This window comes from Diadema setosum, chromosome 14, assembly GCF_964275005.1.
Source record: "Diadema setosum chromosome 14, eeDiaSeto1, whole genome shotgun sequence".
Lineage (NCBI taxonomy): Eukaryota > Metazoa > Echinodermata > Echinoidea > Diadematoida > Diadematidae > Diadema > Diadema setosum.
In genome coordinates this window covers 30,959,937-30,979,432 of record NC_092698.1, presented here as the reverse complement: position 1 = coordinate 30,979,432, position 19,496 = coordinate 30,959,937, and the positions used below count along the sequence as shown (strand labels likewise).

The 19,496-nt window shown below is 37.8% G+C and overlaps 2 protein-coding genes across 3 annotated transcripts in view; one reads left to right on the top strand and one right to left on the bottom strand.

Annotated features, from left to right (window-relative positions):
* Positions 1-2,050: 2,050 nt before the first annotated feature.
* On the bottom strand, positions 2,051-9,327 carry LOC140237478 (ornithine decarboxylase antizyme 1-like). The gene is made up of 5 exons (XM_072317402.1): positions 8,902-9,327; positions 5,198-5,346; positions 4,515-4,672; positions 4,033-4,118; positions 2,051-3,265 (listed from the first exon to the last, which is right to left on the bottom strand). The coding sequence occupies exons 1-5, from the start codon at positions 8,996-8,998 to the stop codon at positions 3,159-3,161; spliced, it is 597 nt and encodes a 198-aa protein (XP_072173503.1). The 5' UTR covers positions 8,999-9,327; the 3' UTR covers positions 2,051-3,158.
* Positions 9,328-15,987: 6,660 nt separating this feature from the next.
* The window catches only part of LOC140237565 (dynactin subunit 6-like), a 38,680-nt gene continuing 35,171 nt past the window's right edge, over positions 15,988-19,496 (top strand). For both annotated transcript variants that reach the window (XM_072317500.1, XM_072317499.1), the window contains exons 1-3: positions 15,988-16,084; positions 17,393-17,457; positions 18,428-18,533. In XM_072317500.1, coding sequence (XP_072173601.1) covers positions 16,050-16,084; positions 17,393-17,457; positions 18,428-18,533 — 206 coding nt within the window. In that variant the 5' untranslated portion in view covers positions 15,988-16,049. The remainder of the gene's footprint in view (positions 16,085-17,392; positions 17,458-18,427; positions 18,534-19,496) is intronic.

The following is a 19,496-nucleotide window of genomic DNA, read 5'->3' as shown; positions in this document are numbered from 1 at the left end:
TTTTTTTTTTAAACAAAGGAAATAAAATGAAAAAATGAATTTTGGTTTTTTTGCTTGTCAGCCGATGAAACCCGGAAGTGGCACCAGAAATATTTTTGGCGCCCCCCCCCCTTTCAGAATTCCTGGATCTGCCCCTGTTTCTGTTTTTTTTTTTTCACGTTCTTTTATGGTATCACACCAGCTGAAGTTCGTGCTCGAAACGGCCTGTGTTTTTTACGCCTTTTGTGACAGAAGGTGGATCCTACAGTGTAATGTGAAATAAAATCGGCGCCGCCCCTCGCCCCGCGTACTCGGTATCCCTCCTCCCCCATCGATCGACCGACTGCGAATATCAGTGGTGTGTGCTTTTTACTACGTTTATCTTCTCCTTCTAAAGCTGCACTGATATGTAACATTTTGCTATGCACAGCGAAAATGATTACATCATAGATGCACATCAAACCAATGACTATCAATGGATGTACGCATGCAAGTATTGTATCCTACATAGCATACATTATTACGCAAACATGTACAGTTACATGATTATAACATGTAGGTATATACAGGGTATAGATAGATAGATAGATAGATACAGACTGTAGATAGATAGATAGATAGATAGATAGATAGATAGATAGATAGATAGATAGATAGATAGATAGATACAGACTGTAGATAGATAGATAGATAGATAGATAGATAGATAGATAGATAGATAGAGTATAGACTAGTATTACATCGATACCGCAAGCAAAGTGTCTAGCATCGAGGGATTCCAAAAGCGATATTGGGTCCATATCATATTCGTATATCCTCGAGTACATACATGTATGTACATGCACGAGTGCAAGGACACTGGTGCCACCCTGTGCAATGTGGTTATATAGGTCCATGCTTCAGTGGAATGTTCCGACTGTCGGCCGAGTAAATACCTAGCCAAAGTTCATAGTCTGACTATACGACCGGCTTAAACGTGTTTGGAGCCACTTCATAAAATCCGCCCACAATGTGGGCCCACAATTTAAGCAAGTAAACCCTTTAGCTTAAACTTCAAACCTCGGATTAGGGCACAATGCATGTGAACAAGTATACTTGATATTATAGGCAAGCACACAATGCCATAACATCAGGATGGTTTCACTAGATAAGATTACAGCTTCCATGACGTGACGTCATTCGACCGCTACAGCAACCATTTCCATGGGCGATTTTCTTCACGTGCTGCAAACATGTTACTGGTAGGAGTAACATGTATGACATAGTAACATGTATGACATGAAGGCGACTGGCGTGTGGTACGTGGATAACGTGTGCCTGTCTAGCATTAATCTATGTCATTTTTCTATTACTAACCTTTCACTGCACACATCATGTTATGTGGTAATTGCCACACCGGGGACTTTACACCAACGTCATTGTGTCAGACCAAATTAAAATTTTGGAGACATACAAAGCCAAAACATCGGCCATGTGTTCAGTTTCCTGCTTTTTCTTAATTTTTTTTATATATATATTTTTTTTTTACATGTTTTACCTTCTGGACCCCCAATGTATTTTGGTTAAGTCAATACATGTTGTATACAAGGGACTACTTTCAGTTGTTGTACATGTTCTGCATTTGGAGTCCATGCATTATCTGATCAAAGTGAGATGAGAAGTAATGGGGGGGGGGGGGGGCTGAATTGTAGCACTCCCTCTTGTACATTATACATTCACCCTAGTTACATGTATTGAGTTTCAAAAACTAAATTACCCGTAAATATTGTACAATTGTATTGTCACTTCAATTCTCAATTGTGTGATTTGTTTCTCCTGGACACTTCTCTAAAAATCAATACACGTAATAACCTCTGCAAAAACACAGACCCACATTTTAACCACTTTCCATGAACACATTGACAAACACACACATACATGCACACACACACACACACACAGATTTACTGCTGGGTAAAAAAAAGCAAAGAGAGAGAGGCAAAGTCTAAGGGCTGCAATGACATTGTAAAATATGAAAATAACACACATTACACAGAGCACAAATAAGAATCAGTCCACATGATGTAGTAACTTAGGATCAATAAAAAATTCCTGCGGATGGATACTTTTACTAACTTCCAACAAGTGATGTCCACTATTTGCTTTTTAAAATGGTGACAGGATTTAAATTCAGTGGCAGCCATTTTTGCAAGATTCCCAGACCAACACCAGCTCAAAGCTAGCTAGACCGTACACACGAAAGAATTACAATGCAGCAGAACACAGTCAAGCGGTCATTAATACATGCACCAGTCAATATAGTTAGAGGTCATTAATACCAGTCAATATAGACCCACAGTAAAATGTAAATATGGGCCATAAGGCAAAATCACATACTGGTCATGTGATAGCTCTCAGTGATTTGATTTGGATCCCCATCACCATTTTATAACAGACTACATTTCACATTCAAACACACAACACATCACACAGGCAAATTCCTTACTTCAATAATAAGCATTAATGAATGACACACCATGATGAACAAAAGCATCACTACTGACAATTTTATTTTAATTACGTAACTTTATGTATACAAGCTGTGCAAAAACTGCCAAAAGATCACATACAGCAATTCAAAGGAATAATTTGTATGCTCTTTTTTTTTATTTAAAACAATCTCCAACTTGCATTTTTTTTTCATCATCCAGTCACCAAATAGTTTTATGTCTAGCATAAGATAAAAGCTATTTATCCATTTCTTAAAGATCCCATTCAGATTACTTTATTGTTCTCTATTCCTGTGATACATAAAACAAAATGTAAATCTGTTATGCTGTTTGCACAAAACAAAGGAAGTGTAGATGAAACATGACTTAGAAATATATTATGGTTCCAATAAATTATCTTTAACTAATTTACAAAACCGTAAGCTTGACAAAGATGAGATGCATATACTTCAAGTCGCTTTGACCAATTCACTGGAGTTTAACAAAACATGCTAATGACCACAATATGTATGTTAAAACATTACCAGTAACAAAGAAAAACAGGACATTCAAGCCACAGCAAATGTGGGGTCTGTTGAGCAACCCTTAATTTGAAGCGGTGGTTTGAGAAACATTATGTACACACTGCAGAGCTCTTTCTATTTTTCTCATGGCTGGCCCTGCCCATGACTTGGCGATGCAAGTCTAGGATTAGATGTTGTATGCCATGAAGAAATGATCACTGCTCTGAGGCAGCAACTCGTGTCCAGGCGGCATAGTCTCGAACCCCATGAACTTGAAGGTTCGCATCAGTGCGGCTGGAGACAGCAAGACAGACGGAAAGAAAGGGAGAAAGTAATGATTAGAGAATGGGACTCCAGGGCCCATGGGATCACAATGTTCAAATAAAAACACTGTTTTGACAGGATCTGCCTGAACTCCTCCAAAAATGTTAAAATATGCAAATGTGCAAACTGCAATCTGCATTTGCTAATTCACTTCTGTAAAGTACACATTACAGTGTACTCCCATTATAACGAACATGGTTATGACAAATTCTCATTACAATGAAAAAATCAAGGTCCAAAAATCATCACCTATATGTCTTTATATATATACTTGACTGCACACAAGCATGCAGTGTTTGTGTTAACAGCAGCTAGTTAAATACAGTGAATCCCAACCTATCATTTGAATCAAAAGCTTCTTGCATAAAGCATGCAAGCAGCACTGTTCATTGCATCCTTTTGTGATGAAAAGCAACACTACAAATCAAGCTCTGATTTGGAGAAAAACATTCATAAAGGAGTGTAATTCATGTGAGCTCTCCCACTTGACTCTCTGAAGACTTTGTCCTATATTTCCCATTGCTACATGCTTCACCTAAAGTGCTTCCTCTAAATATATGTCTAATTGATTCAAACAAAAGGGTAATTGCACAGAAAGTGCTCGGCATTAAGATTTGACATTAGGACACCAACAACTCTCTAGAGAAACAAGGAAAAGCATTCTAAACATCTCAAATCCTGTGAACCAAATGTAAAATCAATTTTGCATGGCATGCCGTAAATAAATGGTGACTTACCAACATCCTGCCTGTTCCTGCTGAACATGATGATGACTTGCTTGCATTCCAACTGCTCCTCAGCAATGTCCAACAACTCCACAAGGCTGCAAACAAAACGAGAGAGCATCTTCTCATGAACAGATTGAAATATCACCTTACCTGATCCACAGTTATTGTATGAGGCATGCAGGTGCCTCGGAAATGGCAAACATGACTAAATAATAATAATAAAATCTGCAGTATAGTGCAATCAGAATAAGCATGAGAAAAATTACAAACTGCAGTCTTTTCTTTTTTTCATCATTATTTACTCTTTAATTAAGAGTCCCTTTGAAAAATCATCTTTAGTTCAGTACACTTTTTTAAATTATCAGTCACATCATCAGTTATGGTCCAGCTATTTCTGAATGACAGACATGGTCACAAGTTGCTACCATGGAAAAAGAACCTGTTTCTCTGCTCTGACAATATTTGATATTCCTGCCGTTAGGATGGCTCACCTGTCTCTACTCCCTTGGTGTAGGCTGTCCGTTGGCAACTGGACATAGAGACGCGAGTTGTGCAAGACACTCTCCCACTTTACCAGCAAGTTGTCCGTCAAATGATGCAGGAAGCGCAGGTAGCTTGTGTCACTGGGGCCTCCTGCAGTCGACATGTTCTGTTCATAAAACGCGACAGAGAAGAAGAGATGGGATCAATTTGCCTTTCTCCACACCGTGCATGGCTTTCACACAATATAAATCTTCATTTCTTCTCCTTTTTGTCCATTCACTAAATCATGATCTTCATGCCTATTTTAAACACTTATTTAGTCATAATAAGAATTTCTCCATTTGGTGACACTGGCATGGTCTGCTTTCCAGCTTGCCATTAAAACCAGGGCATTAACTTTCAAAAAGGCACAGATTTGTTTGCCAATGTGATGCCTGTCTTTTATTTAATGTCCTTGTTGTTACATAATAGATTACAACAAAATACATGACTCAATGTAAGTTATGTTACCACTGGCTCCACTTAAAAGAAAAAGAAAGTCATCTTGGCAAGACATAATTGAGAATTCAAATATTTTTCTCACAAAACAAAATTCACATAAACGAATTATAGGTCATCAGAAAATAAATCTTCTGGCATCAACAAGACAGCGTCTTTGGTAAGAAAGTAATGGACACTGCTCTCTGGATACCTTGAAGAACTTTGAGGCCAATATGCCCGACTTTTCATCTTCCTCAGTGACACTTTGAAGGATAAGACCATCCTCTGATCCCGAAGGAACATCAGGAGCACTGCTGAGGCGCCCTTCCAAGCGTGAAGATGTAGTTCTTTCCGGACTCCCTGCATTCAGGAAGAAAGAGAAAATCACTTGTCAGCAAGAATGTGGTACAAACTTGTAAGTAATGAAGCATGTAATTAGTCAGCATCTAGGCCAAATGGGGATCAACAACTACAGTATGTGTATAACTGGCAAAATACCAACCCTACATTGAACTCATCAGACTCTACTCGCTGTAATCATCACTGCATTGTCTACATGAAACTAGCCGGTCACTTGCTATTGTCAAGATATGTTGTTATCTACAATGCTCCTGGAACTGAACTACTGTAAGATAATTGCAGCATTTCCCCTTAGTAAATTATGATTTGTTCTCTCCTTCACCCTCTCTTTTGGAGTGACAAGAGGGGGAGAGAGAAAAAAAAGCATCAAACAATTTAAAAAACACACAAACACAAACCTGGTAACACAACCTTCAAGCAACACATACAAATGTACAATTTTAACAACCCGCCAAGGCCAAGGGTAAATTGATACCAAGCAGAACTGATATTTGTTGCTTTTACATGCACTTGCTCTGCAATATTTATTGGTATAATTCCATTATCTACGGCCAAAGTTGCATGGTAGCAACATAGAAATTGAAATGTGAGAATAGACCTTATGCATTGACGTCATCACTCACTTGACAACCTCGCGCAACGCCATCTTAGAGGGCAAGCGAAGTCCTTGACATCGCAGAGGCGTGCAGCTAGTTACGTGCTTTTCCTATGCGCGCTAGCGGCGATCGCCTCAATCGCCGCCAGTCCCCAGGCTAATGGCAGGGTTTTTTTTTACCATCAAACAAGTTTGACATGACATGACACATTATGCAGCAATATTTGGTTAATTTTCTCACATTGTGCAATCGAAATACTCACAGTAACTACAGAATTCCTAGGTTATATCGCAGAAATTTGTATCCTTAGCGCAACATCGCCGTTCGCTTTATGTATGTCGCCATTTTGAATTTCATTAGCCAATCACATGCGAGGTACGTGTTTTAGTAAAAAACACGTAGAAATCTACCTCGCATGTGATTGGCTAACGGATTCGTAGGTTGATGAGCTGTTACGACCGCTGGTAGTTGCATCTTTTTTCATGAAAATTGTGCCAAAATGTTGGATATATCATTAACCTGGTGAGTGCAATGCATACATCAAATGTCGATTTTGCTATACAAGCTTGAATTTCCCGATCTAGGGCTGTAGATTACATGCAGTAGAAAAGACAGCAAAAGAAACACCGATGTTGTGTGTAAATGCCCATTGCCTCGCGTGTAAAAGCACGCTCTAGTAACGCATCGCTTGCCCTCTGAGGGAGGGCGCCCTTCAGTTAGTAAGACCGTGTGACGTCATATGCATAAGGTCTATACAAAACTGTAACAAAAAGTTGAGTATCAAATGAAAGTCTTTTCACCTTTATGGCCCCTAAATGGAGATAGAAAGAAAAAAAAAAAATCCTTCTCTGGGAAAAACATTGACAGTAAATGACACCTGTACCTGGACCATACACGCATGTCATAAAATAAAATCTTTTTGACGCTTTTTCTTTAAATAGATCTAAATGTGGGTAAGGCGTACACTACAAGTCATACGGAGAGCAGCCCTCCTCCTGATCCTGTATATGTTTACTCTCATAATGCCTGTGCATATTAAATATTAAACAATCATGCAAGTGGGTAATAAACTTTAGGGCCTACAGAGTAAATTTAATATTAGTTTATTAAAATTTACATGTAAAATAGTCATATCGGTATCTAAAATGCCTAAATGATCACACCTATGGAAAACTTTTCTGCTGCCTAACATTAAAAAAGTATGAAAGTTTATGACAATCTTGGTAATCATGTACAAATGCACACCATGCACACCTACCATTTCCTTCCTTAATTTGTCAATGAAAATTTCTTGTGGCTATCAGAAATGTCAAGATGGACCATATCTGACGGTTTCATGAAATTTCATAGTCAATTACAGAAGAAAAGTAGCTAATTTTGACTCGAAAGTACGCCGATCGACGACTGTCTCAGCGTAGCATGATGGATGATCGATTATGTGAAAGAGCGATATAAGGAGAATAATCGATCGTTGTAGTCTGTAATACAGCCGCTTGTTTGGTGTTTAACCACAATAATTACGTCGGCTCGACAGTATAATGTGGAAAAAAGAAAGTGATCTTGATGCGTCTGTTTTTTTTTTTTTATGGTTTTAGTTAATTTTCTCCTGCATGTGACTGTATATCTGGGACGGATAATATGTGTACAAAACAGTAAAAGATATATGAAAAAATGGGAATTATCCATCATGAATATTGCACAATAAAATGGATTTCTGCAAAACAAAAGCAAATACTGGGTTGCTGTTTTTGTATACATAATAAAAAAATGAAATGGAAAAATAAATACTATCATAAAAACAATTACTTTCTACTGTAAGTTGAACTTATCAATCGAAAACATATTACCATTTCAATTTCAATATTCTGTTTCTTTTTAGGTAAAATAAGCACTTTATGAGAAGTCCAGAATAGTAATACATGATTGTATAACATACACTTTTTGTAATACTATTCTCATTAATTTATTAAATTAGACCTATGAATGATGAAAATTACTAGAAACAAATCCCCTTTGAATTCAACTTCCTTCTCATCTTCTTTTCTCTCTCTTTCTCTCTCCCTAATAGCCCAACCTTTTTCTTCCACTTTTCCTTCAACCACATTCTATTCCCTTCAATACTATTCAAATTAAATGATTTAATCTAAATTATTATCAACTTTTTTCATGATAAAATCAATACTTGCCACAATTTTTAAAGAAAGGATCGATGTCTTATAATCCTGGTATGAATAATGGTATCAATAATTTGAACAGTGGTAATCATGATAGTGGCAATGAAAACAAAGAACTATCACAATAGCTCACTTCAGCCTTCGACCAGGGAGGTGGTCCCACGCCTCCATGCTTCGACTCGGGTGAGCTAACAATAAGAAAAAAAAAATACGAAAAAGAAAGTAGGGCCTTGGGGCTACACGTATTGCACGAGTCGAGTTCGATATTGTTAGTAAGCGGCTAATTAGAGACTACTAGAATCGATTATAATCGTTGACATAATTCTCTGCGAAATCGGTGCACTAGTAATACGTCGGAGACTATGGTCGCGACCGACGTACTTTTCAACTCCGATTTCTCATTTTTCTTACCTTTTCGGCCTTCTAATTCCATGAAAACTCTCTGATATGGTTCAATTTAGCATCTCCAATAGCTACACAAAATTTGATTGACAAACAGCGAAGCGAACGGTAGGTGTGCATTTCTACACGATTACCCCAATCTTGATATTGAATTGAAACAGCAGTTTTGTGGATTTATACTGAGACGAGAGACTGAGTGATGCCTCTGCCTTACTTACCAGAAGCTATATAAACCCTGTTTGTGAACGAATTAAATGAAAATAACATAAACAAGTAATTTGTCGACGACGACTGATAGAACCTAGTAACAATAAAATGAATATGACACAGACACACTCGTCACCCATGATAGCTCAACACAACACAGCAACTTCAGAACTTACAACATGGCTGCTCGGTCAGCGGACATCTTGTCGATGCATTGGCCGATGGGGTTGATTGCACCAGATAGGTGGCTACTTTGCGACGTTTTTTCTTCATTTCTACTGAAATTCAGATCCAATTTGGACGTTTTGTCTATTGATAAAACCATCAATGTTGATTTCCTGTACACTTCGTTGGGAAACTTGGTACGCTTCAAGGTAGGATTTCCTCGATCTTTTTGAGGAACCACACGATGATACAACAAAGCAAGGCGCAGCACAACTAGCTCCAAAGCAGAACAGGCGACGTGTAACGCAACGATAAAGTGTTACGTGTGTATGCTATGTGTGTACCGTACATACAAGATCAAGAAGTATCCTTGCGCAGTCGACTGTAGAAGTGCGTTCGTAGTTCGTACATGTACGTACGTACGCAAACAATCGGCGACTGGAAACTCGTGTAGAAGCGCGAGCGCAGAGATATCCCCTGTGCACAGTGTGGGCTACGCTACTGTGACTGGAACTGGATGATTCTGGATTAGTAATCGTGAAGTCAAGAGTCAACAAAATTCTATGATATCGTAGTACAGCGTACGTGTACATGTATTGGTAAATGGAGGAGGTACAGTCTAGTAATCTGCATGCTGCATATTGATAGGTCTTGAATAATATTATGCACAGAGTTGAAGATAATCTAAGATGTGGAGATCTCATTTCGAGAGCGGTAGAATAAGTATAATATCTACAGTTAAAGTAATGTTGATAATTATTGTTATACATGCACTTCCTTTTTATTGATAGTGGAATATGATTATCTCCACCCCCACTAACCAATGGATCAACCTGACTTGCGCAATCTGAACCTCAAGCTGTGCTCCTCAGCTGATCGACGTCAACATCACAGAGGTCATCCGAAAGGATGTGTTCACGCACGCTCGGAAAATTTCGAGAACAAAAAGATAATGCCATCCTGTTTCAACATGCTCCACAGAAAAGAAGTTTGGGTTTTCTTTGAATGTTTCGAGATTATATGGAACATACACATGATGAAATGTTTTCATGAAAAAAGAACAAAACAAATCCATGAGATTGACAAATCTACTCATAAAAAGGTAATGAAGATTATCAACCATGCAGAAATACAACGAATTTATACATTCGAAAAAAAAAAAATGTTCTGTAATGATCAAAATGAATTAAGCATTTCTGTTTTGTCTTCTTAGACATTGCATGGTTATAATACTATACAAATTGCAAGACCAATTCCTTAAATCCCATAGTTTTAAAGCTCATACTGCTTGAAGAAAAAAAAAAAACTTAAATTTCGTGTAAGAAAGAAAATGAGAAACATGTGATTCATTTTCCGGAATGAATTAAGGCTCTCAGTCAAATTCATCACGGGTAACAGATATAGGAACTTTATTTTCGCAGAAAGTAGTCTGGCCAACACTATCATACAGTATCAGGTCTTCTTGCCTCTACGTCAGCTCTTCATGCATTATTTGGGGCATTTTCCTTCTAACTCCCAGTCTTCTCTATGACATCGATTAATCCTTTAAAGTTAATAATATGATCTAGTACTGAAATCATGTAATTAAGAAACATACGTTATTATTTATTCTTCTTATTGCTTTGTCTCCACTTACGTGCAGGCCCTACATGAATCATTGTATTTGCGCATAATTATACGTATATACAACAGAATTTTCCACGTTTCAGATATCCACGACTAGACCCTATAAACATACTAACAAACCCACTGTGATTATATTTACACGGCAATCATCCTTACTTCTTCAATCTTGTATTAACTTCTTAGATACATTCACCGAGGATCATCGTCACTAAAGGTGTTTTGATTTTCACTTGATAGTGATGGAAAGTCTCAAACTTTTATTTCACAGTTCCCTTTTCAACCATCATAATACTAAAAAGATATAGCGGCTACATGCAGCGGCATCAACAAAAGCAGTTAGTATTTCAGTTTTCGATTGATTGTATCTATTTGTGCACTGGACAAAAAGAAAAAAAAACATTGATATTTACATTTTAAACGTTTAATTTGATCCGTGTATTGGCAGTGATAGCAATATAGTAATAGTAATGTCACGATAGAGGAATGTATTAAATGGCAATTGGTTTTTGCTCAAAATCTAAATTTTCGGGGGCCTCCTCCTTCGTATAATATGTTTGTATAAGTTTATATTTATATATATAATACACATCTCCTAAGTTCTCTCCTCCACCTTATAGTCCTTTCCTCTTTCTCTTACTTTCTTCTCCTCTCTCTTTCTCACTCTGTTTTGATGCAAAAATGGTATAGCCTCCAACTTCAGATTGCTATCTTTGCTATAATAACTGTGAACGTGAGAAATAGCAGTGGCGTAACTACGGGGGGGCATGGGGGGGCACGTGCCCCCCCCCCCAATCCGCTGGTAAAAAAAAAAAGAAAAAAAAAGAAGAAAAAAAAAAAGAAAAAAACCCTACCAAAATGGTAATTCAAGGGTTAGTAAACTGCTTTTGAAATCGACATGAAAGGATGATCAAGAAAAAAGATATTTTTCTAAGATTTCTTTTAACCATATAATTAAAGAGGTATTATAGTGAAACATTGTTCAAAAAGCCCGGAGACGACAAAAGATTGTGATTCAGTGTGATTCCTGGTTGGCATTTTGAATACAACAGGATGTGCGCAGTGGACTCAGAACATCGGAATGGCAAAAAGAGTCGCTGCAATGTTGCGCAATGTGATGTTTGATAGGTTGTACACATTATTTTGCTATCAAAGCTTGATCATTGATTTTGATGTGTTGCTTTACATACTAGTCTATATTAAAATGCCTTGCATTGCCAATAATAAGACTTGACCTTGGCTATTTCCTAACTTTTCCATCTATATGAAACACACACACTCACAAACACAAACAAATTAGGGGATGCTCTATATAAAGTGCAGATTTTGGACATCCTTCTCCCGCTTGGTCACTTCGACGCCCCCTCGCTGGTCATACCTCCCCCAATCATGAACATAAACCGACACCCTTGACTACCAGTGGCGGATCCAGGATGCGCACCGGGCGCCCCCTCCCTCCAAAGCGAAAAAATATATATGTAGCTAAAAACGACAGTTTTTGGACTGTAAAATGTCAAAATTTTAAGGCTCGCTCGCTTCGCTCGCTCGCATTTAATCGTTATGCAATTCTCCTGATGCTGCTGTCAGTAATTGCCAGCAGTTGCGCCCGGTGCGTCCCCTCCCCTTAATTTCCAAAGCGAAAAAACATAGCTACAAACGGCAGTTTGGGGACTATAAAATGTCAAAATTTTCAAGCTCGCTTGCTCGCATTTAATCGTTATGCAATTCTCCCGTTGTTGCTGTAAGTAATTGCCAGCAGTTGCGCCCGGTGCGCCCCCTCCCCTTAATTTCCAAAGCGAAAAAAAATATAGCTACAAACGGCAGTTTTGGGACTGTAGAATGTCAAAATTTTCAAGCTCGCTCGCTTTGCTCGCTCGCATTTAATCGTTATGCAATTCTCCTGATGTTGCTGTCAGTAATTGCCAGCAGTTGTGCCCGGTGCGCCCAGGCCCTCTCCTTAATTTCCAAAGCGAAAAAATATAGCTAAAAACGGCAGTTTTGGGACTGTAAAATGTCAAAATTTTCAAGCTCGCTCGCTTCGCTCGCTCGCATTTAATCGCTATGCAATTCTCCTGATGTTGCTGTCAGTAATTGCCAGCAGTTGCGCCCGGTGCGCCCCCTCTCCTTAATTTCCAAAGCGAAAAAAATATACCTAAAAACGGCAGTTTTAGGACTGTAAAATGTCAAAATTTTCAAGCTCGCTCGCTTCGCTCGCTCGTATTTAATCGCTATGCAATTCTCCTGATGTTGCTGTCAGTATTTGCCAGCAGTTGCGCCCGATGCGCCCCCTCCCCTTAATTTCCAAAGCGAAAAAATATACCTAAAAACGGCAGTTTTGGGAACATAAAATGTCAAAATTTTCACGCTCGCTCGCTTCGCTCGCTCGCATTTAACCGTTATATGCCATTCTTCTTATATTACTGCCAGTAATTGCCAGCAGTTGCACCCGGTGCGGCCCCCCCCCCTGAATTTCCAAAGCGAAAAAAATATAGCTACAAACGGCAGTTTGGGGACTGTAAAATGTCAACATTTTCAAGCTCGCTCGCTTCGCTCGTTCGCATTTAATCGTTATGCCATTCTCGTGATGTTACTGCCAGCAACTGCCAGCAGTTGCGCCCGGTGCAACCCCCTGAATTTCCAAAGCAAATATATATATATATATATATATATATATATATATATATATATATATATATTTATATTTATATATATATATATATATATATATATATATATATATATATATATATATATATATATATATACATACATATATTATTATATATAGCTACAAACGGCAGTTTGGGGACTGTAAAATGTCAAAATTTTCAAGCTCGCTCGCTCCGCTCGCTCGCATTTAATTGTTACGTTATGCAATTCTGATGTTGCTGCCATGAGGTGCCCCCCCAATGTCTTGACCCACGGTACGCCGCAGCTATACGAGATACACACGGCAATGCTCACCTGCAATGACACCATTTTCCAAAATAAAGATCATCTCAAGAAAAATATAATTCTGTCTTTGAAATTCATTGCAAGCATAATCAACAGATGGTGGATAAAATCGATGGCTTGTAGATGAGGTGAACAGTCAACTTTATTTTCTCGATTCATTATTATTGCGATCTGCATGTGTAAAGGCCGACAGTGATGGTAAAATGATTTCGGTTTCTCATATCTATCTCTTTGTAAGTAGATTATAGTTAATTTCTGAGATAAATGTACCTCTCTCTAGACCATTTGGAGATTTGCTGCACAAAGGTTTGCATATAGTTTGCCTCAACAAATTAACACCAACGAAATTTATCGTAAGCTATAGTGTGTCGCACAACGCAAAACAAAGTCTTGTGAGTTCTTGGTTTTTTTTTTTAATGGCCATCTTGTCAAAGGGCCAAAGGGTTCATCCAGGAGAATGTAGATAAGGCATTTAAGTCATTAATTTACTTTAATGTATATTCATATTTCGCGTTAATTATTTGTTTGTAGCAAGCTGTCAGTCATTGTTGCACGTTTGAGACCCCCGAACAGTCGGAGTGCAGCGCAAAATAGAGCAAACGGTAGAGGGCGTCATAACACTTGGATATTGTGCTTATGTTGAATGAGAGCAGCACGGCTCTTTTAATCTCTTTCGGTCACAGTCCTGTGTAAAAAAAAAAAAAATGATTTAGGTAATAATTAAATCAACATAGATATCATGTTTTAATACGTGTGTTCCGGAAAGGGCGATGGAACCTGGGTGAAAGACCTGTAGCAATTCATCCTCCCCCACAAAAGGAAAAATCAACATTACAATCAAATTCCTTGAATTGAGTTAAGAGTGTCCTTTTTTGCACCTATATCATTAACGAAATTGTTAATTGTCCTCCGTATACCATTGATTTTTTTTTCCTGAAAGTTGTCATTTGATTCATTGAATAATCTGATTTTCCCTGACGGGAGACGTCCAGTGGGAAGACAACAAGTGGGTACAGTAAAAAAAAAAAACAACAGCAACAAACAAACAAACAAACAAAGCAAAACAAAACAAAACGAAGGGCACATGCCTAGGTAGAACCCAACACTTGAGTGCCCGTATCAGATAGAGCCGACTTTGGAAGGTCTAAAATACTTAGAATGAGTGCCACGTATTATTATTTTTTACAGTATGTAAGGGTGAATTAGGAATTGAACCAATCACTTTGTTTCGTGCAAAAAGAACCTCAAACGCACACACAAGACTTGTCTGTTTTTTATTTATCTATTTATTTATTTATTTATTTATTATTTATCTTTTTTTTCTTTCTTTTTTTTTTTTTTTGGTCCCAGCACATTCACTGCAATATGTTCCGGACTTGTTTTTGTTTTGCTTTATGTCTTAATTTTCCTTTGGAAAATATGAACACTTGACAATTCAAGTAGTAATAACCGTACTACGACTGAAAGGCATATTCTTGTAGAGTATTTGCATGTTATTCTATTTATGATTGCATTAAAGTTAAGAGACAGGCTCATGCAGTATACAACGGAAATCCTGTACTGTTAAATCTAACATAATAATGCTAATATGTTTCTATGTAAAAGGTTCCCTCCACACACAATTTTATTTATCCGTCATGAATGTACCCTTGAGAATAATTTCAATTGATTTTGTGGTATGTAAATGCTTTTTGTATACTGCACTTATAACTTGTAATTTTTGTGTCACTTTACATCGTCATTGATGGATGTTGTAAACACAACACTGTATGATTTGTGTGGAAACCTAATACATGAAATGAAATGAAATGAAATGAAATATGAAAATAAGATGAAGTAATTTGTAAACTTCTATACACCGAGTGCACTGAGTGTGGATTGCCATCTTTTTAACCTTTTCCAAAACATAAATTGAACTGATAAGCCAGTTCAGATTTCCACCTTGCGCCTGAACAGCAAGAAAGTCATTTGTACCAACGGGCATGTTTTCTCTTATTTTTTTTTTATAAATTCACTGAGATCAACATCTGTGATATAATCCTTTAAATTGGTGTCTGCCAGCACATCCACCTGACAGATAGATAGATAGGTAGGTAGGTGGGTAGGTAGATAGATAGATAGATAGATAAATAGATAGGTAGATAGGTAGGTGGGTAGGTAGGTAGGTAGATAGATAGATAGATAGATAGATAGATAGATAAATAGATAGATAGATAGATAGATAGATAGATAGATAGATAGATAGATAGATAGATAGATAGATAGATAGATAGGTAGATAGGTAGGTGGGTAGGTAGGTAGATAGATAGATAGATAGATAGATAGATAGATAGATAGATAGATAGATAGATAGATAGATAGATAGGTACATAGATAGGTCGATTAATTATACACTCTCACATGTTTCTGTAGAGAGTATCACTGATGTAGTTATTCTGGATGAGATCAAGAGAACGTACAGCAGATGGCAGGCTGATATATTCACGTCGTGTACTTGACGTGCGAATCACTTTGGGGCGAATCGTGCGATCACAGGAACTGACTTGTACTTCATCCGTGGCCGCCCATCCCTCCTATCAACATGTCGACAGTAAGTGGAACCACGCACAGACCGAGGTAAGTATTCCATTTCACTTATCATAATATGTGAACATCGTGCTTCCAAGTTTCGTGTGTATCTTGTCTTACCTTCACATGAGAACATTTCTCGAATAAATGCTGAAAATTATCCCCAATATTGAAAGTTTGGCATTACAGTCCCATGTATTGAAATCGAAGTATGTCTGGGATATTGGGTTTAGGGCTATCCATCCTAACCTGGCCGTTTTCGGGGGCTAAATTATTTTAGGCTTCTAACTTCAGCACAGTACTTATCCGAACCCTAACCATAACTCTAACCATATTAATCCCTAAAGCCACCTGAATTTAATCATATTAGAACTTACTTTGATACATGCATATCACTTATTTTTTCCTCTCTCCAGAATTTTTACTACGGTAGACGACCGGTACTTTAGTAGGGGTAGCCTGGAGTATTTCTAAATTGGAATTACATAGATTTCTATGGCTGTGCTGAAGTTAGAAGCCTAAAATAATTTAGCCCCCTGAAACCCAAGATTGAAAGGACTGACATGGCCGTGCGTGGTTTACAGCTCTCCACACGCGTGTTTCTTACCATCCAGCCACGCGCGTGTGATTCTAACTATGGCTCGAGTGGCTGGAGCTGGATATAACCACACACGTGTGACTAGCCTGAATCCATACACAGAGGAGAGATTGAATGCAGGCTGTAGCTGTGTATTTGTAGCCATATCAATCAAAATATGCCCATGTGCGAGTCCTGTGAGTCACGACATCACACACCGCTTTGTGAAGCAATGTCTAAGTTCTAACATACCGAAGGTGCCTACCCCGTACTTGGATACTCTAGTCTATGTTTATTTTCTTACTAATAGTAAAAGACCAAGGTTCGACCTCCCATGCTAAAATCTGATTGCGTGCAAAAGCATAGAACCTATAGGTTTTTACATGTATCCAGCGGTTAAATGTGGGAAGGTTTTTTAATACTGACGAATTGCGATTCGGCCCTCTGGCCCAGATCAGTGACATCATCAGTGGTACCATAACCACTTGGTCAAATTGCAATGCCACTAAAATACAAGAGGACCTAAGTAACAGGTTGGCAGCAGTGTGAGATGCATTTCAGCAGTACCCCTCCCTCCAATTTTAACTGAACATGCATAGCACAGGAATCAGTGGTTACAATGCACTGTGATTTCTGCATGACTATGTCTCCCTGTTGGCATCAGTGTCATCAAATTAATGGGTGAAGTTGGAACTAAACAGTAAACCAGTATGTGAAGCTGCATATATATTTCTGTTATTTACCAAATGTATAATGATTTATTTTGATTTTGATTTCAGCGTCAAGATCGGTGCCGGAGCTGTTGTCTGTGTTGAGGCTGAGCTCAGAGGAGATATCACGATAGGTACGTCTTTTAAGAGCTAGAGCTGGAAATGCTTGTAAACTGTAAACTGTTGGTAATGGTTGTGAAGTGCATGGGGTAGGCCTACAGTTCGTTATGTTTTCCTTTTTGTGAGCTTCAGATATAATCATTGTTACATGGACGGCAAGTCTGTGTGGATGAAGACACATAACCAATTATGTTAATTGTAAAAGTTTACGCCCATGAAACAGTGTGCCAAATCATTAAACTACCATCTTTCATACTCAATAATATGTTTATGTAAATTTCACATTTAATGCTCCTGTGAGTTAAAGACAGGTATCTGTGATGTACACTTTTCCTACCTTGAGTTGCAGTAATACCATACTGTGGTTTTGCAGTGGACTATAGTTTGCCCGATATTGAGGGTTGCATTAGTGAATGTTTCATGCAGTGCTTCTCATTTCTCACCAGTTTCATTAGCCAGTGCCATCACAATATAGTATTTTTAAGTGAAGATTTTCCAGCAATCCCACAGAAGTCACCCTTGGAATCTTGGCCCAGCATGCAATGCATGATGCATACAGTAATACAAGAGCACCTGTGATCAAGTTCCACACCAAAGTACTGGGAGCCAAACTTTAAAACAACATGTCATTTTTTGTAAACACTCATAGAAGCTCACCCATTGGTACTTTTGCAACTATTTCTGCATTTGGAACACTGGCTGGTTCATACACACTATTTGAATACAATAATGTAGGAATGAACAAGGACTTTGTGTAGACCACTTGGTGTATGTGGCCTTGTAGCACTACCGATACAAAAAGAAAATTGTGCTAGAAAATGATGATTTACTTATTGTTAATTTAAACAAAAACAGCGCTCCGATCCAGGTAATTATGTGCTCAGCAACTTGAATTCATGCTCTCAGTTCTTTTCAAGGCCAATGGCCACCCGAAATATAATGGAATATTTCTGTCATGTGGATTCCTTTCCCTAACATATGTAGGTCCAAGGACCGTGATACACCCAAGAGCAAAGGTACTGGCAGAAGGAGGTCCGATCATTATTGGAGAGAGTAACCTTATCGAAGAACAGGTGGTCCTTCACAACAGGTATGTCAGTGGATGTGTTGTAGGCTCCCAGCGAAGAGGAGCTTGATTAATAGTTAATAGTAAAGAGAAGCTTGATCCATTGATTTCCCTGTAGGAATGACAAGTTGACAGGAGAGATACAAGAAATGAATTTATTTCTCTTTCAGATGCATCCTTCAATTGTTGAGTACTAGTACAGTCAACCTTGCCTAAGTCGAATCTATTTGGACTGAAGAAATAGCTTCGACATAGAGAAAATTCGACTTATGAGGGATTGAAATTGACAATAGAATATGATTATAAAGAGAAGAGGACTTAAAAAGTGCTTTGACGTAGGCAATTATTCGACTTATGCGAGGTCGATGTAAGCAAGGTTTACTGTAGTTTATTCATTTGTTGATATCATTGTGATCATGGTTCAAATAGCAGACAGTAAAGTCCAGTGTCTATTGATACTCTGTCACTGCTTTTAGATAAAGATATGTATGGATAATCAAGTCATTCCTAAATTTTGTGAGTTTGGTCTTCCTTGTTTCCAGATAATTTTCTGGTGGTTGATCTCAGCAAAAGTCTTGAGATAGGTGCATGCACCCTTGTGTGAGCTTTAAAGGAGTAAGCATGCCATTTTGTAACCTGTACCTGCATTCATTGTCTTTCACCAAAAGATTTATGGTTCCTTCTTTACCATTCTCTTCATCTTCCTCCACAAGCTGAAAGGAAAGACCACTCTCTACTGATGAGGTGTACTGAAATGCTACCAGCATCTTCTTTGAAAGCAAAAATGAATTTGAAAAAAACAAACAAACAAACAAGTAGAGCTTGATACAATAGATATCCTGTTATTATTATTATTATTATTATTATTATTATTATTATTATTATTATTATTATTATTATTATTATTATTATTATTATTATTATTATTATTATTATTATTATTATTGTTAATATTATTTTTATTGTTGTTGTTGTTGTTATTAATAT